The sequence below is a fragment of the Sciurus vulgaris genome (assembly GCF_902686455.1).
Source record: "Sciurus vulgaris genome assembly, chromosome: 8".
NCBI classification, from domain to species: domain Eukaryota; kingdom Metazoa; phylum Chordata; class Mammalia; order Rodentia; family Sciuridae; genus Sciurus; species Sciurus vulgaris.
Window position 1 is genome coordinate 121,276,904 of NC_136468.1, and position 25,169 is coordinate 121,302,072.

Genomic DNA, 25,169 nt, shown 5'->3' on the forward strand with positions numbered 1-25,169 from the left:
AAACAAAAATTGAATAAAGAAACCATAGATCTCAATAACACAATCAACAATTTAGACTTAACTGACTTATATAGAATACCATCCAACAAAGAACGAATACACTTTCTTCTCAGCAGCACATGGATCCTTCTCTAAAATAGACCATGTTTTATGCCACAAAGCTACTGTTAGCAAATACAAGAAAATAGAGATACTACCTTGTACTCTATCAGATCATAATGGATTATGATCTTAGCCACACTAACAAAGAGAAAGAGGGAGAAAACTCAAATGACTAAAATTCGGAATGAACAAGGAAATATTACAACAGACATGAGTGAAATACAAAACACAATTAGAAACTATTTTGAAAATCTATACTCCAACAAAACAGAAAACCTCGAAGACATCAACAAGTTTCTAGAGACATATGAATTACCTAAACTGAACAAGGAGGACATATACAACTTAAATAAATCAATTTCAAGCAATGAAATAGAAGAGGTCATCAAAAGCCTACCAACAAAGAAAAGTCCGGGACCAGATGGGTTCTCAGCCGAGTTCTACAAAATCTTTAAAGAAGAGCTCATTCCAATACTTCTCAAAGTATTCCATAAAATAGAAGAGGAGGGAACCCTCCCAAACTCATTCTATGAAGCCAATATCACCCTGATACCTAAACCAGACAGAGACACATCAAGGAAAGAAAATTTCAGACCAATACACTTAAGGAACATCAGTGCAAAAATTCTCAACAAAATTTTAGCAAATCGCATCCAAAGATATATTAAAAAGATAGTGCACCACAATCAAGTGGGTTTTATCCCAGGGATGCAAGGTTGGTTCAACATCAGGAAATCAATAATGTCATTCACCATATCAACAGACTAAAAGTTAAGAATCACGTGATTATTTCAATACTGCAGAAAAAGCATTTGATAAAATACAGCATCCCTTCATACTCAAAACACTAGAGAAAATTGGGGTAGTGGGAACATTCCTTCACATTGTAAAGGCCATCTATGCTAAGCCCATGGCCAAAATTCTAAATGGTGAAAAACTGAAAGTATTCCCCCTAAAAACTGGAACAAGACAGGGATGCCCTCTTTCACCACTTCTATTCAATATTGTTCTTGAGACTGTAGCCAAAGCAATTAGACAAACCAAAGAATTTAAAGGGATATGAATTGGAAAAGAAGAACTCAAACTATCCCTGTTCGCTGATGACATGATTATATATTTAGAGGAACCTGGAAATTCCACCAGAAAACTCTTAGAACTCATAAGTGAATTCAGTAAAGTAGCAGGTTACAAGATCAATGCTCATAAATCCAATGCATTTTTATACATAAGTGATGAATCTTCAGAAAGAGAAATTAGGAAAACTACCCCATTCACAATAGCATCGAAAAAAATAAAATACTTGGGAATCAATCTCACAAAAGAGGTGAAAGACCTCTACAATGAGAACTACAGAACACTAAAGAAAGAAATTAAAGAAAACCTCAGAAGATGGAAAGATCTCCCATCTTCTTGGATAGGCAGAATTAATATTGTCAAAATGGCCATACTACCAAAAGTGCTATACAGATTCAATGCAATTCCAATTAAAATCCCAATGATGTACCTTACAGAAATAGAGCAAGCAATTATGAAATTCATCTGGAAGAATAAGAAACCCAGAATAGCTAAAGCAATCCTCAGTAGAAAGAGCAAAGCAGGGGGTATCACAATACCAGATCTTCAACTCTATTACAAAGCAATAGTAACAAAAATGGCATGGTATTGGTACCAAAATAGACAGGTAGATCAATGGTACAGAATAGAGGACATGGACACAAATCCAAATAAATACAATTTTCTCATACTAGACAAAGGTGCCAAAAATATGCAATGAAGAAAAGATAGCCTCTTCAACAAATGGTGCTGGGAAAACTGGAAAACCATATGCAACAGAATGAAACTAAATCCCTATCTCTCACTCTGCACAAAACTCAACTCAAAATGGATCAAGGACCTCAGAATCAGACCAGAGACCCTGCATCTTATAGAAGAAAAAGTAGGTCCAAACCTTCAACTTGTTGGCTTAGGATCAGACTTCCTTAACAGGACTCCCATAACACAAGAAAGAAAAGCAAGAATCAATAATTGGGATAGATTCAAACTAAAAATCTTTCTCTCAGCAAAGGAAACTATCAGTAATGTGAAGAGAGAGCCTACAGAGTGGGAGAATATCTTTGCCACTCATACTTCAGATAGGGCGCTAATTTCCCGAATCTATAAAGAACTCAAAAAACTCTACACCAAGAATACAAATAATCCAATCGACAAATGGGCTAAGGAAATGAACAGACACTTCACAGAAGAAGATATGCAAGCAATCAACAGATATACGAAAAAATGTTCAACATCTCTAGTAAGAGAAATGCAAATCAAAACTACCCTAAGATTCCATCTCACCCCAATTAGAATAGCGATTATCAAGAATACAAGCAACAATAGGTGTTGGCGAGGATGTGAAACCAACCTAGATGCCCTTCAGTTGATGAATGGATAAATAAACTGTGGCATATATATACAATGGAATATTACTCCGCCATCAAGAATGATAAAATTATGGCATTTGCAGGCAAATGGATGAAATTGGAGGATATCATGCTAAGTGAGATAAGCTAATCTCAAAAAACTAAAGGACGAATGATCTCGCTGATAAACGGATGAGGACATATAATTGGGGGTGGGAGGGGTTAGCATTAGGGTTAGGGTTAGGTTTAGGGTTAGGGATGAGGAGGGTGGTAAGAATGGAGGAAGGAAGGACTATATAGAGGGAAAAGAGGGGTGGGAGGGATGGGGGGAAGGGAAAAATAACAGAATGAATCAAACAACATTGCCCTATGTAAATTTATGATTTTTAATTAAAATTTAAAAAATTAAAAAGAAAACATCAGCTATGGACATGGGTTGGGGAGGGCTAACCATGAAAGGTTTGGAAGCTTCAGTCTAGGAAAGTTAATTACCTACTAAATCAGAAACAGCAATCCCCAGAAGAAAAAGAAACAGATTCTAGAGCACTCCATTGTATTATTTACAATGACCAGTTTTCTACCCACAATTACTAGACATACAAAGAAATAGGAAGATGAATGACCCACATTCTGAGCAGGCCCATATATTGACCTAATGGACAGACTTCAAATCTGCTATGACGAGTATTTTTTAAAAAGTAAAGGAAATGTGATATTAACAAATGAACAAATAGGGCCTCTCTACAGAGGCACTGAAACTATAGGAAAGAACTGAGTGGAAATTTTAGAGTTGGAAGGCATAGTAACTGAAATTAAAATTCACAAGAGGAGCTCAGTAGCATATTTTAAATGACAGAAGAAAGAATCAATGAATTTTAAGACAATAAGAATTACCTAGAATTAAAAAAAATTAAATAATAAAAAAGAATTACCTAGGATAAAGAACAGAGAAAAAAACTGAAGAAACAGAAACAAACCCCCAGAGACCTGTGATACAATATCAAACAATCCAACATGCATGTAATTGGAGTCCAGAAAGAGGAAGCAGAAAAACGTTTTTTGAAGACATAATGACTAAAAATTTCCCAAGCTAGGTGGACAATGTTCATTTACAGATCCAACAAGCTTTACAAACACTGAATAGGTTAAACACAAAGAAAACCACACCTATGGTATATTATAGTGAAACTTCTAAAAACAAAAAAAAATCTTGAAAGCAGTAAGGGGAAAATAACACATTATATTTAAGGGAACAATGACATACTTAATGGTCAACTTCTCAGTAGAAACATCAGAAGCCAGAAAACATAAGAATGACATATTCAAAATGTTGGAAAAAAAGAAAAAAACTGTTGAATAAGAATTTTATATCCATTAAAAGTATTCCTCAAAATTGAAGGAGATTGGGTAATGATTTCTTGAGAACCCCCAAAAGCATAAATCATAAAGAAAGAAATTGTTATGCTAGACTTCATCAAAATTTAAACTTTTACTTTGAAATATATTAAGAAAATGAAAAACCAAGCTAGAGACTGGGAGGAAATATTTGTAAAACATTTATAATAAAGCACTTATATTCATAAAAATATACATGTTGAAAAATCTTACAATTTGATAATAAAAAGGTTTGAACTATTGTTTCACCAAATAAAACATATAAACAGCAAATAACCCCATGAAAAGATGCTATAATTAATCATTAAGAAAATGCTATTATAATATGATACTTCTGCATACTCATTCTTTTATTCTATTTATGAGCTAGTCAGTTGACTTTGACAACAAATGTAGAAACAGAAGCAGCTCAGGAAAAATGAGTAATATAACCATAGGTCCTCGAGATAGGAGGGTGTCCGAGATAGCATGCCATGCAGGAAGGACCACTTGGGAAAGACACCAGGATGATCAGGAGGCAGAAGAGAGGAGTAAAGGAAATTGGGACTTTATTGGAGTTTCCATGGGAAAGTCAAGGCAGGACAGAATGAACAGTGTAGGATTGCCTAGTTTAAATAATTTCAACAGGTTTGGAGCTATAGTTGACCTCTAGTTGCCTAATACCTGATCATGACATGAACGAGCAGAGGGATATTGTCTCCTGGGGTGAACAGGCTAGTTAGAGGAAGTCTAGCTCTGGATTGATTAATTCAGATATCAAAGGCATACTATATGCTGGGCCCTTTATTATCTTTAAAAATTGACTAGTGTGGGGAAGGTCAATCTCTCCCAAGCCAGAAAGATATTTTTAAGATATTAAAACATTGTGATATAAAAATTTTTTAAAATATTTACAATATACACCAGAATGGCTAAGATTTAAAAGACTGACACTAACAAGAGTGAATCATCATCAAGCAGGTGGAATTTAAGTTAGAACTTAAAGTAGATGTGTTGCTAGATGGACAAGAGCACATAAAGATAGGACAAAAACTGGGATAATATCCATTTAACAATTATTAATATGCCTACCATGGTGTATCAGGGATCTGGTAGCTATAGTAGGAATATCAATAATTGTTAAATGGATATGGTCCCAGTTTCTAGTCCAGGAACATAGTGAGTACAGAGGGAATGATCCTGAATTCCTGGTGCAGATAGCCTTAGACAGTGTAGAGACAGAACGGGATCATTTGGGCACCAGCAACTAGACTGGCAGTTTGGATACAAGCTGTAGAGTCAGATTCCATCTCCTTTGAGTACTAGATATCTTTGTAGTATATGACAAGGTTCTTGCTTTTACTCTATGATTATTCCATAAAAGTTATTTGTCATCATTAGAAAATTTTAATTAGCTGAATTTCCATCTGCATTCCAAAGATTGCACAGGAAGCTGGATTCCAAGGCTTCTTGAAGACAGCAATATTGCCCTTTCTTATTTGTCCAATCTTGACCGGCACCAGAGGCAGTGACCCCACTTTTTGTATTCCTGGGCCACTCCCACCATTGGCAACATCTCTGTGGCAACCAGCACTTTGTGAGCAAGGCTCATCCCCACCAATCTGCCTCTTCCACACTCACTATCTGATGGTGACTTGTCTTGTGGCTTGTACAGGTGGTGACATTGCCAGAATATTTGAGGAAGAGATTTGGTGGCTTCCGGATCCAGTTCCTCCTCTCTTTTATGTTTTTAATCATCTATACCTTTAGTAAGATCTCGGTGAGTTACATGAAAACCAGCCCTGGAAAATGCGCCCCCCCCCCCCCCCAGAAAAAGAACAAGGACAAAACCAAAAACTAACAAGCAGGACTCAGGATTATGCCTAGTTATCCCAGCAGTTTATCTAAATCTTCATAAATGACTTGTTGATCTGTGTTGTATAAGTTATAGTATCTAAGAGTACTTAATTTTACTATTAATAGTTTAATAATATTTTGCAAAAAAATAATAAAAGGCAGAGGCATCTTTTTTTTTTTTTTTAACCTCTCAAGTATAGATTACAAGTCAAAGAACCACGAGATGGGCTTATCTATCTCAGGTCATTAGGTAATGTGCTCAAAAAAATCTAGGAGTTTCTATCTTCTTTCAAGAAAACTTAAGACTGTAAGGGCTGTCCTGATCAAGCCCCTACTTGCCTCACTGGCCTTATTTTCTTATTTACTCCCCTTAATCTACACGTACTGCCTGATTGATTTTTCAAACACAGCTAACTTATTCCCACCTCAAGCCCTTTACACTTGCTCTGTACTGTTTACAGTGTTCTTTCCCCAGATTCTTTTTGTGACTAATTCCCCATCATTGGAGAAGATATGTCACCTCCTTGCAAAGGGCCTTGACAGATGTGCCTAGTCAGTCTCTACTCCATGCTATCATTTTTATTTTCTTTATAATGTTTATCACCATGTGAGTAATGTATTTGCTTATTATCTGTCTTCTCTGCTTCAGTGCAAACTTCCTGAGTCCAAGGGCCTTGCCGAGCTTCTTCACTGCATTATTGAGTTGTGCTGAGGAAATGTTTAGCACATAAGGCACTTGGTAGATGTTTTTTAAATAACCAAATGAGTGGAATTTATCACACTGAGAACAAGTCTGTCTCCTTTGTTCAACATAGGCTTATTAAAGAAAACTACTATGTTTTTGTAACCCTTGTGTCTCCTGAACCCTGCTAAGTATCTATGTCTTGGTTGGCACTCAGTAAGCACTTAGTGAACAAGTGGATAGATGAATCTTTGCCCATTGTATCCCTGACTTTGGAGCCCAGAATAACAAATCAAGAGGTTACCCAGTTAAATGATGTGCAGATGTTTTAAAAATCAGCATCAGCTAAGCAAGGGTTCAACAAATCTGGTCTAGGGACCAATCCAGCTAATAATCTGCTTTTATAACTCTCGAGCTAGGAATGATTTTTAAGACTTTAAAAGGTTATTAAAAAAAAAAACAGAGACAGTGTGTGGTCCAAAAAGCCTGCAATATTTAGCATCTGACACTTTACAAGAAGTTTGCCAATCCCTGAGATACTATTATCCCTATGGCTTTTTCCCAGTGTCAGAACCACATTCCCCACTCCAAGTCTTCAGAATGGAAAAAACTAAGTTGTGTTAACTGGGAAAACTGAGTTAATTCAGCTCTACAGGTACCAACCTTGGCTGAACTCATAGGTAGATCTCACCCAGCATCCACATGATGAGGTGCCAGTAAGAGACCACCTTTTCCACATGGCTTCCAAGGTCCATTTCTTTGTTGGATTGTTATTGATTATGCTGGAAAAGAAGGTACAGTATGCTGACCTTGTACTTATTTTAGCTGGAGATCGGCTATGGTGCTATGTTCTTGAAAATGATTTGGAACTTGAATATTTACCAGACCATGCTAGTCTTGCTGACAATTTCTGGCATGTACACCATCACAGGTGAGGTTGCCCTGATTCAAACACTGAATCAGGATTTATACTAATTCAAACACACTCTACTTAGTGGAGTATTAATAGATCTTGAGACAACAGTTTCCAGCTTTTGTATTTTCCCCAAGTGTATAGATTACAGGCAATGGAAATATTGGATGGAGGGATACCTAAGAAGGGTTCTACTTCTAGAAATCAGATTGGGCTGTCAGGGATTTTTCAAGGGAAATGATAGGGCCAATAGTGACCATATTTGGGGCAGAGTTTGACCTGTCACTTCAGGTTATCAGGTGATAGAAAGGGAATGAGAGGGAGACACAGGCCTTAAGTGCCCTGGAAAGGCCTTTGTATGGGATCTTTTATGTAGGCAGTTCTGTTCTAGGAAGCCTTTACCTAGGTATGGAGAGTGGGAGCTCTTGTCATTCATTTCTTCCAGCCACAGTGCTGGTTTGTGTTCCCAGGAGTTCACTAGAGTAGAAGTAAAGAGAATCAGTGGGAAGTAGAGTACATTCAATTAATGGTGCACACAGCATGGGAATAGGAGCTGAATTTTGCTTCTTAGATGACATGTTTGGATACATTTTTGATTGTCACAACTGGGCAGGGGATACTACCAAGTGGGTGGGGGCCAGGGTGCTACTAACTGTTGCTTCCAAACTGAGATTTTGTGATGAAGATTATATTATTTTTTGCTTAGGAAATCCATCAGATTTTCATTCATCTGAAAAAATTTAGAAGTAAAGGAAAATTGGGATATAGAAGAGCAAGCTAAGAATCTCATAAAAGATTGTCAATGATGTTTAAGAAAGAAAAGAGAATGTACTAAAACCAAGTACAAGTAGTTGAAAGACACTGATTTAAAGGGATATAAAGTCTGAATGGAGAGAGATGGGAGGAGAAAGATCAATAGAGTAGGTGCAGAAATTACTGTCTGCAAAGTCAGACATAGTTTTCATTTCTCATCCTCTTTTTCTTCAGGTGGCTTGACAGCTGTGGTTTATACTGAGATTTTACATGCTGGTGTTATGATTTTAGGATCCATCTTGTTAATGTTTTTTGGTAAGTAAAACTTAAGAAGACTGGGCATCAAAGGGTGGAACCTTTAAATCCATAGCTGCCCTAGATCCTCAGCACCTTCATCTCACAAATGAGGAGACTGAAGCCCTCAAAACCCAACAGCATTGTCAAAGATTATGCTGAAAATTGTGGAGGAAACCTCTGCTCACTTCAGGATAAAGAGGAGTTGAGGAATAAAGTTGAGGCAACAAACTCCAGTGTTCTGGTCTGTCACACTCTTCCCCATCCCAGGGCTTTGTCCTTATTCTTCCTTTCCAGTTGAAAAGCCTTTCCTTTTGTTCAGTTAAATACATCTTTCAAGGTCAATGGACAATTCACCCCAAATGGTGTGATTTCATCATTATTCCATCAATACGTCTTTCTTCTCTAACCCACACAAAATTTTCCCACACAATGCGCAGCCTGATACATTTAGTACTTAGTGAGTAGGTGCTTATGAAGTTATGAGAATGAAAGTAATAGCTGATATAAGTTGAATATTATCAAGCCCCATGTAGACATTTATCTGTGTGGCCTTATTTAATCATCATAATCACCATGAGGCATGATTACTTTAATTACTCCCATTTTACAGATGAGGAAAATAAGTCTCAGTTAAGTAATTGGCTCATGAAATATACCAAAAGTACAATACAATGAGAACTGGGTCTTTTTAATACCAAAAACCTAATCTATAAATTAACATGTTACAGAACAGTAATGGAAGAAGACACCTTAAAATAGAAATTTCTTTCCACAGCTAGGAGTGTGAGCTTAGCAAGTTGATATGACCACTGCCCCATGGTTCAGACACTGGTCTTGTGGAAATCTAGAAGGAAAAGTTCTGGGCTCCGGTAATGAAAAATTATTGAAATAATATGTGAACACAATTGAAGGATTATAGTTCCAGAGAGTATATCATTGAGTCTCATGGAATGAGAACAGATAAGGGGCTGGGGAGATAGCTCAGTTGGTAGAGTGCTTGCCTTGCAAGCACAAGGTCCTGGGTTTGATCCCCAGCACCGCAAAAAAAAAAAAAAAAAAAAAAAAAAAAAAAAAAAAGAAATTCTTGAGAACAGATAAGGTCAAACAGATTCACACAGTGCCCTACCTTATCATTCAGGAAGAATTAGTATACCATGAATTGTACTCAGTGCTATGTTGCAAGAAACAAAATATAGGTCAAACGTGGTCCAAGGAATTGTATCATTTTTAAATGCACTGGGAGCAATGACTAATTTGAGTGACAAAATTGTTAGCTACAAAACACAGTAAACCACTATGTTTAGTTTTGTGAGAGTATTACATATCAACATTTTTTAATCCTGTCAAGTCTACCCCACAAGTTGTTAATGGCATCCAAATAAAATAAACTTGATGAGTGGGTGGAATGTTCCATTTAGTGTTAATAATTATATCTCTAGATTTTTACTGAGAAATTTAATGGGATTTTTAATGGAAGTATCCAGGTTAGGGTTTTGGTTTTTTGTTTGTTTGTTTGTTTTCTTTTAAAGATATGCAACTCCTTAAACATCCAAATGAGTGTTATCCTTCAGTCTAGTCACTGTAGGAACCCATGCACATACAATTATATTTTTATCCCTTTTTTTTCTTCTGTTTAGATATACATGACAGAGTATATTTTGACATATTATACATACATGGAATATAACTTGTTCTAATTAGGATCCCGTTCTTATGGTTGTAGATCATGTGGAGATACACTGGTCTTGTATTCATATATGAACAAAGGAAAGTTATATCCAATTCATTCTCCTCTTTCCTGTTCCCATCTCCCTCCCTTCCTTTCATTCCCCTTTGTCTAATTCAATGAACTTCTATTCTTCCCTCCTCCCTGATTTTGTGTTAGCATCTGCATATCAGAGGGAATATTTTGGCCTTTGGTTTTGGGGGACCGGCTTATTTCACCTAGCATGATAGCCTCCAGTTATATCCATTTACCAGCAAATGCCATAATTTCATTTCTCTTTATGGCTGAGTAGTATTCCATTGTATATATATACCACATTTTCTTTATCCATTCATCTGTTAAAGGGCACCTGGGCTGGTTTCGTAGTTTAGCTATTGTGAATTGAACTGCTATAAATATTGATATGGCTGCATTAATGTAGTTATGCTGATATTAAGTCCTTTGGGTATTATGCCAAGAAGTGGGATAACTGGGTCAACTGCCAATTCTATTCCAAGTTTTCTGAGGAACCTCCACACTGCTTTCCAGAGTGGTTGTACCAATATGCAGTCCCACCAGCAATGTGTGAGTGAACCCTTTTTCCCCACATTCCTACCAATATTTATTGTTATTTGTATCCTTGAAAATTGCTGTTCTGACTGGAGTGAGATGGAATAACTATATATTTTATTCTTAATTCTAAGTAAACCAAAAGGTATGCAGTGAAATACAGATCACCCTCAGTTTCTTGGTTCATTCCCCAAAGACAACAAGTACTATAAATTTTGTGTACATTCTTCTGAAGATATTATTCACATATACAGCCATTTTAATGTATGAAATATATATTTTAATAGAATCAAAATATAAAGATTACAGGAGTGTAGTTATTCCTTTAGGTAAAAAGAATGTTGTATGGCACAGTAGGACAACATAGTTGCCAGAATTTAATTGACTATTCAAAAATATCTGGTAGAAAGGACTTTGAATGTTCCCAACAGAAATGATCAATGTGTGAGATGATAGATATGCAGTTACCCTGATCTGATCACTGTACATTGTATACATATATTGAAATGTCACACTTGGCCCTATGAATATGTATAATAACTTTGTGTCAATCAAATATAAATATGTATTTTTTTAAAAATACAATTTTATGACCTGTTTTCCCAACACTTGGCACTATATTATAGACAGAATTTTATGCAACAAGTAGAGACCTAGTGCATCATTTTTTTATTTTGTATATGTAATAATTTTTGCCAGAAAGAGCACAAATCAAAGTAAAAAGCCATGTGAAATATCACAAGGTAAACACACACTAATAACCAATACCCAAGTCAAAAAATTGTGGTTTTGTTTCCTTCTTTCCAAACTTTATGTTCTTTTGCTATGGCACTACCCGGGACCTTTAGTACAGTATGGAATAGAAGTGGAAAAAACAAGCATCCTTGCCTCAACCCTAATCTTAGAGGGAAAACTTGGAATATTTCAACATTAAATAAAATATTGTCAGTATTTTATAGATATGCTTCATCAGACTAATAAAGTTTCCTTCTATTACTAGTTCGATAAAAATTATCACAAATGACTTTTGAATTGTATCAAGTGTTTTTACCATACCTACTAAGATTTTTTTCCTTTTTTCTGTAAACTTGATTTCTAATGTCAATTCAGCCTTTCACTATTGGAATAAATTGCTCTCCAAAATTGCTATCCTAACTTATATTCTTAGGGATGAGGATGTGCCTCAGTGGTAGAGAACTTGCCTAGCAAATGTGAAGCCCTGGGTTTGATCCCCAGCACCACAAAAAGAAGGAGGGAGGGGGAAGGAACTAACTTATATTCTTAGCAGTGTATGATAATATAACCCCACTTCATGCCATGTTAAGACCTTTAACATTTTTGTTCATCAATAATTTTTTTTTTTAGTATTACATCTCTCTTACTTTTGTTTCAATTTTAAGTTTCCAGATATTGGTGAGGCCAAGCATTTTTTACTTTTAGTGGCTGTTTGTATTCCCTCTTTTATAAATTACCTGTTTATATTACTACCATATTTATTTGCAGTAGTTTTCCTTGATCAGTGATACACACAAGTCCTTTATACATTATGCGAATCTCTTCTTTCACTTTTAACACTTTTAATGTGATTTCTCTCATATAAATTTTAAATTTCAAGGTCATATTTATAAACCTTCCTTTTCCTTTTCATATCATGTTTAAGAATGTACTCAGTAACCAAAGTTATAAAGATATTCTTTTGTTGTCTTGTAATATCTTTGTAGCTTTGTGTTTTACCTTTTTTAATCCATGCGAATTTATTTTTATAAATGCCAAGAGATGTCTTTTGTTAATTCCACAGTCATTCCATATTCTCTTATTTCTTTTCCATTCATTTGGAGTACTTTTTTTTTATTGTAAACAAATGGGATACATGTTGTTTCTCTATTTGTACATGGAGTCAAGGTATACCATTTGTGTAATCATAAATTTACATAGGGAAATGTTGTTTGATTCATTCTGTTATTTTTCCCTCCCCCCACCCCTCCCACCGCTCTTTTCCCACTATACAGTCCTTCCTTCCTCCATTCTTACCACCCTCCTCATCCCTAACCCTAAACCTAACCCTAACCCTAATGCTAACCCCTCCCACCCCCAATTATATGTCCTCATCCGCTTATCAGCGAGATCATTTGTCCTTTAGTTTTACGAGATTGGCTTATCTCACTTAGCATGATATCCTCCAATTTCATCCATTTGCCTGCAAATGCCTTACATTTTTTATTCTTTATGGCTGAGTAATATTCCATTGTATATATACATGCCACAGTCTCTTTATCCATTCATCAACTGAAGGGCATCTAGGTTGGTTCCACAATCTGGCTATAGTGAATTGAGCAGCTATGAACATTGATGTGGCTGTATCTCTGTAGTATGCTGATTTTAAATCCTTTGGGTATAGGCCAAGGAGTGGGATAGCTGGGTCAAATGGTGGTTCCATTCCAAGCTTTCTGAGGAATCTCCATACTGCTTTCCAGAGTGGCTGCACTAATTTGCAACCCCACCAGCAATGTATGAGTGTACCTTTTTCCCCACATCCTTGCCAACACCTATTGTTGCTTGTGTTCTTGATAATCACCATTCTAACTGGGGTGAGATGGAATCTTAGGGTAGTTTTGATTTACATTTCTCTTATTACTAGAGATGTTGAACATTTTTTCATATATCTGTTGATTGCTTGTACATCTTCTTCTGTGAAGTGTCTGTTCATTTCCTTGGCCCATTTGTTGATTGGATTATTTGTATTCTTGGTGTAGAGTTTTTTGAGTTCTTTATAGATTCTGGAAATTAGTGCTCTATCTGAAATATGACTGGCAAAGATTTTCTCCCACTCTATAGGCTCTTTCTTCGCATTGATGATAGTTTCCTTTGCTGAGAGAAAGCTTTTTAGTTTGAATCTATCCCAATTATTGATTCTTGCTTTTCTTTCTTGTGTTATGGGAGTCCTGTTAAGGAAGTCTGATCCTAAGCCGACAAGTTGAAGGTTTGGACCTACTTTTTCTTCTATAAGATGCAGGGTCTCTGGTCTGATTCTGAGGTCCTTGATCCATTTTGAGTTGAGTTTTGTGCAGAGTGAGAGATAGGGGTTTAATTTCTTTCTGTTGCATAGGAATTTCCAGTTTCCCCAGCACCATTTGTTGAAGAGGCTATCTTTTCTTCATTGCATATTTTTGGCACCTTTGTCTAGTATGAGAAAATTGTATTTATTTGGATTTGTGTCCATGTCCTCTATTCTGTACCATTGATCTACCTGTCTATTTTGGTACCAATACCATGCCGTTTTTGTTACTATTGTTTGTAATAGAGTTGAAGTTTTGGTATTGCGATACCCCCTGCTTCACTCTTTCTGCTAAGGATTGCTTTAGCTATTCTGGGTTTCTTATTCTTCCAGATGAATTTCATAATTGCTTGCTCTATTTCTGTAAGGTACATCATTGGGATTTTAATTGGAATTGCATTGAATCTGTATAGCACTTTTGGTAGTATGGCCATTTTGACAATATTAATTCTGCCTGTCCAAGAAGATGGGAGATCTTTCCATCTTCTGAGGTTTTCTTTAATTTCTTTCTTTAGTGTTCTGTAGTTCTCATTGTAGAGGTCTTTCACCTCTTTTGTGAGATTGATTCCCAAGTATTTTATTTTTTTCGATGCTATTGTGAATGGGGTAGTTTTCCTAATTTCTCTTTCTGAAGATTCATCACTTATGTATAAAAATGCATTGGATTTATGAGCATTGATCTTGTAACCTGCTACTTTACTGAATTCACTTATGAGTTCTAAGAGTTTTCTGGTGGAATTTCCAGGTTCCTCTAAATATATAATCATGTCATCAGCGAACAGGGATAGTTTGAGTTCTTCTTTTCCAATTCGTATCCCTTTAATTTCTTTGGTTTGTCTAATTGCTCTGGCTACAGTTTCAAGGACGATGTTGAATAGAAGTGGTGAAAGAGGGCATCCCTGCCTTGTTCCAGTTTTTGGGGGGAATACTTTCAGTTTTTCACCATTTAGAATGATATTGGCCATGGGCTTAGCATAAATGGCCTTTACAATGTTAAGGAATGTTCCCACTACCCCAATTTTTTCTAGTGATTTGAGCATGAAGGGGTGCTGTATTTTATCAAATGCATTTTCTGCATCTATTGAAATAATCATGTGATTCTTAATTTTAAGTCTGTTGATATGGTGAATGACATTTATTGATTTCCAGATGTTGAACCAACCTTGCATCCCTGGGATAAAACCCACTTGATCGTGGTGCACTATCTTTTTGATATATTTTTGGATGCGACATGCTAAAATTTTGTTGAGAATTTTTGTGTTGATGTTCATTAAGGATATTGGTCTGAAATTTTCTTTCCTGGATGTGTCTGTGTCTGGTTTAGGTATCAGGGTGATATTGGCTTCATAAAATGAGTTTGGGAGGGTTCCCTCCTCTTCTATTTTATGGAATACTTTGAGGAGTATTGGAATGAGCTCCTTAAAGGTTTTGTAGAACTCGGCTGAGAACCCATCTGGTCCCGGACTTTTCTTTGTTGGTAGGCTTTTGATGACCTCTTCTATTTCATTGCTTGAAATTGATTTATTTAAGTTGTGTATGTCCTCCTCGTTCAGTTTAGGTAATTCATATGTCTCTAGAAACTTGTTGATGTCTTCGAGGTTTTCTGTTTTGTTGGAGTATAGATTTTCAAAATAGATTCTAATTATGTTTTGTATTTCACTCGTGTCTATTGTGATATTTCCTTGTTCATTCCGAATTTTAGTAATTCGAGTTTTCTCCCTTTTTCTCTTTGTTAGTGTGGCTAAGGGTTTATCAATTTTGTTTATTTTTTCAAAGAACCAACTATTTATTTTGTCAATTTTTTGTATTGTTTCTTTTGTTTCAATTTCATTGATTTTGGCTCTGATTTTATCTATTTCCTGTCTTCTACTACATTTGGTGTTGGTCTGCTCTTCTTTTTCTAGGGCTTTGAGCTGTAGTGTTAAGTCGTTTATTTGTTGATTTCTACTTCTTTGGTTGAATGCGCCCCATGAAATAAATCTTCCTCTAAGTACTGCTTTCATAGTGTCCCGGAGATTTTGATATGATGTGTCTTTGTTCTCATTTACTTCTAAGAATTATTTTATTTCCCTCCTGATGTCTTCTGTTATCCATTCATCATATAATAGTGTATTATTTAATCTCCAGGTATTGGAGAAGTTTCTGTTTTTTATTCTGTCATTTATTTCTAATTTCAATCCATTATGATCTGATAGAGTACAAGGTGGTATCTCTATCTTCTTATATTTGCTAACAGTAGCTTTGTGGCATAAAACATGGTCTATTTTAGAGAAGGATCCATGTGCTGCTGTGAAGAAAGTGTATTCGTTCTTTATTGGATGGTATATTCTATATAAGTCGGTAAAGTCTAAATTGTTGATTGTGTTATTAAGATCTATGGTTTCTTTATTCAATTTTTGTTTGGACGATCTATCCAGCGGTGAGAGAGGTGTGTTAAAATTGCCTAGTATTATTGTGTTGTGGTCTATTTGATTTCTGGGATTGAGAAGGATTTGTTTGACGTACATGGATGAGCCAATGTTCGGGGCATAGATATTTCTGATTGTTATGTCTTGCTGATTTATGCTTCCCTTAAGCAGTATGTAATGTCCTTCTTTATCCCTTCTGACTAGTTGTGGCTTGAAGTCCACATTATCTGAAATGAGGATGGATACTCCAGTGTTTTTGCTGTGTCCGTGTGCATGGTATGTTTTTTCCCATCCTTTCACCTTTAGTCTATGGGTATCTCTTTCTATGAGATGAGTCTCTTGCAGGCAGCATATTGTTGGATTTTTCTTTTCAATCCAATCTGCCAGTCTATGTCTTTTGATTGATGAGTTCAGGCCGTTAACATTCAGGATTATTATTGTGATATGATTTGTATTCCCAGTCATTTGACTCATTTTTGGTTTTTGACATGATTTGGTTTCTCCTTTATTTAACAATTCCTTTAGGCTAGTTCCTCCCGTTGCTGATTTGCATCATTGTTTTTCATCTCTTCCTCATTGAATATTTTGCTGAGAATGTTCTGTAATGCCGGCTTTCTTTTTGTAAATTCCTTTAGCTTTTGTTTATCATGGAAGGATCTTATTTCGTCGTCAAATCTGAAAGTAAGTTTTGCTGGGTATAAGATTCTTGGTTGGCATCTGTTTTCTTTCAGGGCTTGGTAAATGTTGTTCCAGGCCCTTCTAGTTTTTAGGGTCTGGATTGAAAAATCTGCTGATATTATTATTGGTTTCCCCCTGAATGTAATTTGATTCTTTTCTCTTGAGGCCTTTAAAATTCTGTCTTTATTTTGTATGTTAGGTATTTTCATAATAATGTGCCTTGGTTGGGTCTGTTGTAATTTTGTATATTTGGAGTCTTATAAGCCTCTTGTACTTGGTTTTCCATTTCATTCTTCATATTTGGGAAATTTTCTGATATTATTTCATTGAATAGATTGTTCTTTCCTTTGGTTTGTTTCTCTAAGCCTTCCTCAATCCCAATAATTCTTAAATTTGGCCTTTTCATGATATCCCATAATTCTTGTAGATTCTGTTCATGATTTCTTACCATCTTCTGTTTGTTCAACTTTGTTTTCAAGATTAAATATTTTGTCTTCGGTGTCTGAGGTTCTGTCTTCCAAGTGTTCTATCCTATTGGTTATGCTTTCTATGGAGTTTTTAACTTGGTTTATTGTTTCCTTCATTTCAAGGATTTCTGTTTGTTTTTATTTCTATATCTCTAACTCTTTATTGAAATGATCTCTTGCTTCCCGTATTTGTTCTTTTAACTGTTGATTGGTGCGATCATTTAATGCCTGCATTTGCTCTTTCATCTCCTCCTTCAATGCCTGCATTTGCTCTTTCAACTCCTCGTTTGCTCCCCTGATTGTTTTAATTATGTACATTCTGAACTCCCTTTCTGACATTTCTTCTGTTGTGCTGTCATTGGGTTTTATTGATATAGTATCTAGGTTTGTTTGGGACATTTTCTTCCCTTATTTTCTCATATTGGTCAGATGTCAGTGGGACTCTGAGATAGTCCAGATTTCCTCTATTGGCTTATAGTGTCCCTGTAGATTTCCAGTATATTACCTCCCAGCCTTCAGTAGCCTGAATTCTTGGAGGAACTTGATAATGCAGTGCTTCCGAAGAAAGCTGCCCCTAGTCCACTACTGGTTCCAGGGTTTGGAGCTGGCTCTGTGCGGAAAGGCTCTCACTGGGTGGTCTGCTCCAAGAGGCTTGCCTTGAAAGGAGCCTGCTGCCTGAGGGAGCAGGACTGCTTGAGGAATTCCCTGGCTACCCTGTCCTGGTCCCTTAAGCTGCCTGTGGGCCGGAGCTCGCCGCTGGCTCCGGGACTTGGAGCTGGTTCTGTGCAGAAAGGCTCTCACTGGGGGGCCTGCTCCGAGAAGCTGGCCGTGTGGGAGGAGCCCACCACCGGAGGGAGCAGAGCTACCTGGGGAAGACTCTAGCTGCCCTGCCCTGCTCTGATAAGCTGCCCCTATCTGGGCCTGCCGCCCAGGCCAAGCTTCACCTGGTCGGGGATACTCACCCCATGGCTCTATTTTAGTCCGAGTCTCTCAATGCCTCCCGTTCTTGAATCCTGGGTTCTGGAGCAACAGGAGATGCAGTCACCCTCTAGTCTGCCATCTTGGATCGCCCCATGGAAAGAGCCTGTGGCCGGAGGGGCCAGTGCCACCTGGAGAAGTCTCTGGATGCCCTGCCCTGGTCCCAGAGGCTGCCTGAGCATCGGAGGTCTCCCCTGGCCACGGGACTTGTGGCTGGCTCTGTGTAGAAAGGCTCTCACTGGGCGATCTGCTCCGAGAAGCTAGCCTCGAAAGGCGCCTCCCGCCGGAGGGAGCAGGGCTGCTTGGGGAAGTCCCTGGCTGCCCTGTCCTGGTCCCTGAAGCTGCCTGTGGGCTGGAGCTCACCGCTGGCTCTGGGACTTGGAGCTGGTTCTGTGCAGAAAGGCCCATATTCTTTTATTGATTAGTCTTGAATCCAAATGACTCTGAACCCACTTCAAAAACTGAGTGTCTTTCAAAGGAACATGATTTTATATACCTGAAAATAAATAAAACATTGTTCAGTAGATTTTTTAAAAAATGTTTTTCTTTAATGTTAAGATTTTATATCACTTAGGGTATCAGGGGAGAAATACCATAGATTCTGAGGAAAACTTCAATTAGGAAGTTTTATAAATGTTTTTCAACATTGCAGGAAAAAGAATATTAACCTTTGTTTTAGTCAAGATTCTTTAGATGATACCTGATGGAACTTTAGTTCAAAACTGGTGTAGGCAAATAAGTATTTTCCTGGCTTTTAGAATAAAATATTTCAGGAGCACACTACCTTCAGGCATAGCTAGATCTAGGGTTCTGAATGAACCAGGTAAATAAAATAGCTTCCAACTGTCAAGCAGGCTCAGAAGACAATGAAGGAAGCAGTCTTTTTCAGTTTCTTTAGGAGAAGAATCCTAGAGCAAATTCCTTTTATTTTTCCTTCTTTAAATGTAATTTTTTAATTTTTTTTTATTTTTACAGACTGTATTTTGATCCATTGTACACAAATGGGGTACACCTTTTCATTTCTATCATTGTACATGATGTAGATTCACACCATTTGTGTGATCATACATGTATATAAGGTCATGATGTCTGTCTCATTCCACTATCTTTCTTCCCCCCCATCCCCTCCTCTCTCTCATTTCCTGCTACACAATCCAAATTTCCTCCTTTCTTTTCTTACCCCACCCCCAACCCCCATTATGTATCATCATCCACCTATCAGAGAAAACATTTGGCCTTTGGTTTTTTGGATTGGCTTATATCACTTAGCATGATATTCCTAGAGCAAATTCTGAATAGCCCTGCGTAGGTCTCACGTCTGTTCCTCACACATCAGTTGTTGCCCAGGAGACAGGAAATGTTGGCCAGGCCTGGGTCATGTACCACATTAGAATAGCATACAGTTTGACCAGGCCTATCTAAAGCACACACTATGGAGTACAGCAGGGAAGAAGAGCTAGGTTTTCCTTAAGCACATGAGATCTTGATTATTTTTCACTCCATTTTCAATCGTACTGGGTCTACCGTGTAATCTTAATTTTTCAGTTATGTGTTACTGTGCTCTTTAAGGAACTGATAAATATCATTGTTTTTCTTTAAGCCTTTAATGAAGTGGGAGGATATGAGGCAATGACATATAAGTACTTCCACTCCATCCCAAGTGTGATCAGCAAAGGAAACTGGACTGCCAAGACAGAATGCTACATGCCTCGCCCAGATGCTCTCCATATCTTCCGAGATCCCATCTCTGGAGATATCCCCTGGCCTGGCCTGGTCTTTGGCACCACCACCATCTCCTTGTTCTATGGGTGTGCTGATCAGGTAATTAAAGACAGTCACACTAAAGTGGCTGTCTTGAAGGTTGGTGGGGAGGGTCCTTGGAGCATTTCAAGCTTGGCCACAGACTCTGCATCCACAGGCAGCTGTGACCTTCCTGCTTTGCATGGTGAGTTTTCCCTTCCAATTTTTATTGCCTAAATAACTTTATAAGTAATTGTCTTTAAAAGCAGTTTCTTGAGGCTAGAGGTGTGGCCCAGTCATATAGTGCTTGCCTGGCATGTGTGAGGCTCTGGGTTCAATCTTCAGCATGGCATAAATAAGTAAGTAAATAAATAAATAAATTTTTAAAAGCTCTCCTATCTAAAACATACCAATTTTTTTTTCTTTCTTCTTTATCATTGTCTAAAAAGCACAACGTTTTGGAAGTGAAAAATAGCTTTACTTTATGTTCTGGTTGTAACAGTGATAGCTTCTTTTAAAATAACATTATTGAATTGTGAGATATATAGCAAAAGACTGTTTTAATCAGCTTTTTCATAACTGTGACCAAAAAGAACAACACAGAGGAGCCAAAGTTAATTTTGGCTCACAGTTTTCAGAGGTCTCAATCCATAGATGGATGACTCAAGGTAAAGCAAAATACCATGTAGGAAGGGTATGGTGGAGGATCTCAGGACATGATAATCAGGAAGCAGAGAGAGCTCCACTCACAGGGGACAAAATATAAATCAAAGCCATGCCCCCAGTGACTTACCTCCTCTAGCCACACCCTACCTTTCTACAGTTACCACCCAGTTAATCCATATCAGTGGATTAATTCACTGATGAGGTTAAGGTTTTCATGACCCAGTCATTTTGCCCCTGAAAATTTTTGCACTGACACATGAGCTTTTGGGGGATACCTAATATCCAAACCACAACACTGTCTTATTCACACATGTAAACTTTAAAGAAGAATGACACCGTGAACATCTGTGTGACCATTACCACAGTTAAGAACAGAACATAGCCATTACCTAAGAATAAAAATGATGCATCTTTACTATTTAAAGAAGTCATGAAATAAAAGTTCAGAGATGAAATCACCAAAATCCCATCAAGAAATGATAGCTACAATATTTTGGTGAACATACTTCTAGACAGCTTTCTGTATTCATAAACAAATGGAGGTGTATAAATTATTTTACATAAATGAAATTAGTCTATCTTTCCTGTCATCTTTTGGCTTTCTTTTTACTCAAAAGTATATAGGGTTGGGAAGATATCTCAGTGATAAAGCACTTGCCCAGCATGCATGAGGCCCTGGGTTAAACCTCTATAACCACATAAAAAATAAACAACAATAAAACAATTTAAATATATAAATATATATAATATATAGAATATTAATATTAATAATATAATATTAATAATATTAATATATAACAATATTATGTATATAAGTATATTATAATGTATTTTTATATATAAATATATATTTTTATAAATATATATTTATAATATATTATATTAATATAATATTAATTAATATTAATGTAATGGTATAATATTAATATAATGTTATATATAGATATATATTTTATATATAATATGAATATATATACATATATATATATATCAGGGGCTGACCATGTAAGTGGTAAAGCACATGTTTAGCATGCACAAAACCCTGGATTCAATTCCCAGCACCACACACACATATACACATACACCCATATGTTACATCTTTACTATTAGAAGTATATGTGTGTCACAGACATCTTTTTGTGTCAGTAAATAAGTGTCAACATTTTCATTTTTAATGACAGTATAATCTCTGCTATGCAATATACTCAAATATATTTAACTAGTTCTTAGTTGATGGACATCAAGTAGTTTGTAATGTTCACTACTGAAAGCACTGATGCTGTGACACCATCTCTGGATATTTCTTGGGCATACATCTCTGTAACATTTGTCTGACTCCTAGCTACCTTTCTGTAAATGGTGCTTCTTAAATTATGTTTCCTAATTATGTTTATTTACATATAGATACACAAATTCATTTTAGGATACAGGGCTTATAACAGCCACTTCGCTAATCTCATTAATTCTAATAATTTTATATAAGTTTTGTAGGTATACAGTAAATCATCTTCAGATAATGAAGGGTTTATTCCTTCCATTTCTGTTCTTGAACCTTTTACTTATTTGTCTCTCTCACTGCACCAACTTGGACTTCAATATACAAAACTGCATAAAGCATCAGCAGTGGTTGGAGAATTTAGCACTCACCTCCACAAAGTCATCAAGTAGACAAAAGTAAGAGCTAACCAGAATCTAAGCAGTGAAATAAACAGTTTTATTTATGTAGTGGTATAAATTTGTATATCTTAGTGGTGAAAAGGTCTGTATTCAGTAAACAGAAAATAAACATTATTTTCAAGCACATTTACAAGTACTGATCATTATTAGGCTATAAAAAGAAGCTTTGTTACATTACTAAGGATCAGTGTCAGGGGCTAGGGTTGTAGCTCAGTGGTAGAGCACTTGCCTAGCACTGGGTTCAATCTTCAGCAGCACATAAAAATAAGTTACAAGGTTTTTCAAGATGGCGGACTAGAGGGCGGCTGCATTTCATGTTGCTCCAGGACTCAGGATTCAAAAGAGGAGATATTGAGAGACTTGGGACCAACTCAAAGCAGCTGGGTGAGTCTCTCCCATTGGGGAGGCGTTCTGGATGGGGCAGTAGTCCCAGAACACAGGGAACTTTGTGAAGTAGAGCTGCCTGGCGAGACACCCCTCCCCCCGCTGGTGCAGTGAACTCGGACAACTGGGAGCATCGGAGAGGAGGCCGCTCAGCACAGCGCTGGGACTGGGAGCAACCACTGGGGCTCCAGGCGGTGGCCCAGAGGAGGAGCTATGCGGAGAGCTGTTTGGACTCAGAGCAACTGCTTCTGAACACGGGGGGGGCTGCCTGGAGGAGGAGGAGGAGCGCGGCGGGTTGCTTGGTCTCGCAGTGACTGCATCAGTGACTGCAGGCTGCTGCTCAGAGGAGGAGCTGCATGGAGAGCTGTTTGGACTCAGAGCAACCACTCCTGAATGCTAGGGCCTGCCCGGAGGAAGAGGAGGAGGAGGAAGAGGAGTGTGGCCGCTTGGATTCAGAGTGACTATACCAGAGCTACGGGCAGTTGCCAGAGGAGAAGCTGCGTGGCAAGCTGTTTGGACTCAAAGCGACCTTTCCTGAACACTGAGGCCTGCCCGGAGGAGGAAGAGGAGGAGTGCAGCGGGTCACTTGGACTCGCAGTGACTGTGTTGGAGCTCAGAGGAGGAGACGAGTGGTGAGTTGTTTGGACTCAAAGCGACCACTCCAGAACACCAGGGGGCTGCCTGGAGGAGGAGCGCGGTGGGTCGCTTAGTCTCGAGTGGCCGCACCAGAGCTCCGGTCAGCTGCCCTGAGGAGGCGTGCAGCAGGTCACGTGGACTCAGAGCGACTCAGAGTGACCGCTCCTGAACACCCGGGGGGCTACCTGGAGGAGGAGGACGAACGGGGCGGGTCACTTGAACTCGGAGTGACTGCCCAGGGCTACGGGTGGTTGGCGGGAGGAGGAGGCACGCAGTGAGTTGCTTGGACTCCTAGTGACTGCACCGGAACACCAGGTGGCTGTCTGGAGGAAGAGGCGTGCGGTGGGGCGCTGGAACTCGGAGCGATTGTACGGGGCTCCAGGTGGCTGCTCAGAGGAGTGGCCGCATAGCCAGGCGATTAGGTGCAGAGCAGGGTCCTAGGACCTAGGCGGCTTCTTGGTGGAAGAGCCGTACAGAGACACATGTAGGGCCGGAGCGAAGGTTCCAGGACTGCGGGCAGATTCTCTGAGGAGGGGCAGCCTAAGGAGACTCGTCTGCAAAGGGTGAGGCTCCCAGGCCCAGGAGGTAGGTCCGGGCCCCTGGGAACATTGCAGAGGAAGGCAGCCCAGCCCAGGCAGCGGCAGTACATTGAGGGGAACCTCTAGGAGGGGAACTAACCAGCGAGACCTCCCCACCAGGTGAGTCTTCCCTGCCGGGTGAGGTTTTCCCACAAGGACTGTAAAACCAGAGACACAGGCCCAAACAGGCCTTGCCTCAGCCCGCAGCCTAGTTCCCTTTGGATGATCATTGGTCAACAAGTGGAGGCACCTCTGCCCACTAGCAGGGAATATACTCCACCTGAAGGCCACCACCCCTAGAGAGGCAACTTCCTTGTGGAGCACCTTGCTATCAACTTCCTCCAAGACTTCAGCCTACTGAAGGCTAAGAGGGGATATACTAGAAATCTTCAGGGACATTATAAGTCAATAGAGGAAATCTGCAATATCTCAGCAGTCCTGATACCTGAACAATATGAGAAAAGGGAAGAAAATGCCCCAAACAAATCTAGATGTTATATCAAAAAAACCCAATGACAGCATGGCAGAAGAAATGACGGAAAACTAGTTCAAAATGTACATAATTAAAATGATCAGGGAAGCAAACAATGAGATGAAAGAGCAAATGCAGGCATTGAATGAGCATACCAATCGACAGTAAAAAGAGCAAATACAGGAAGAAAAAGATCATTTCAATAAAGAGTTAGAGATATTGACAAAAAAACCAAACAGAAATCCTTGAAATGAAGGATCAATAAAACAAATTAAGAACTCCATAGAAAGCATATCCAATAGGATAGAACACCTGGAAGACAGAACCTCAGACATTGAAGACAAAATATTTAACCTTGAAAATAAAGTTGAACAAACAGAGAAGATGGTAAGAAATCATGAACAGAATCTCCAAGAACTATGGGATATCATGAAAAGGCCAAATTTAAGAATTATTGGGATTGAGGAAGGCTTAGAGAAACAAACCAAAGGAATGAACAATCTATTCAATGAAATCATATCAGAAAATTTCCCAACTCTGAAGAATGAAATGGAAAATCAAGTTCAAGAGGCTTATAGGACTCCAAATACACAAAATTACAACAGACCCACACCAAGGCACATTATAATGAAAATACCTAACATACAAAATAAAGACAGAATTTTAAAGGCTGTGAGAGAAAAGAACCAAATTACATTCAGGGGGAAACCAATACGGATAACAGCAGATTTTTCAATCCAGACCCTAAAATCTAGAAGGGCCTGGAACAACATTT

At 38.1% G+C, this 25,169-nt stretch overlaps 2 protein-coding genes across 3 annotated transcripts in view; one reads left to right on the forward strand and one right to left on the reverse strand.

Annotated features, from left to right (window-relative positions):
• RSPH14 (radial spoke head 14 homolog) overlaps positions 1-25,169 on the reverse strand; it is a 239,423-nt gene that overhangs the window by 79,684 nt on the left and 134,570 nt on the right. The window lies entirely within an intron of this gene.
• The window catches only part of LOC306668903 (sodium/glucose cotransporter 1-like), a gene marked incomplete at both ends in the record, with an annotated part of 83,837 nt that overhangs the window by 14,662 nt on the left and 44,006 nt on the right, over positions 1-25,169 (forward strand). The window contains 3 exons of the mRNA XM_079152638.1: positions 5,554-5,658; positions 7,243-7,348; positions 19,842-20,212. Of these exons, the coding sequence (XP_079008764.1) occupies positions 5,554-5,658; positions 7,243-7,348; positions 19,842-20,212 (582 nt within the window). The remainder of the gene's footprint in view (positions 1-5,553; positions 5,659-7,242; positions 7,349-19,841; positions 20,213-25,169) is intronic.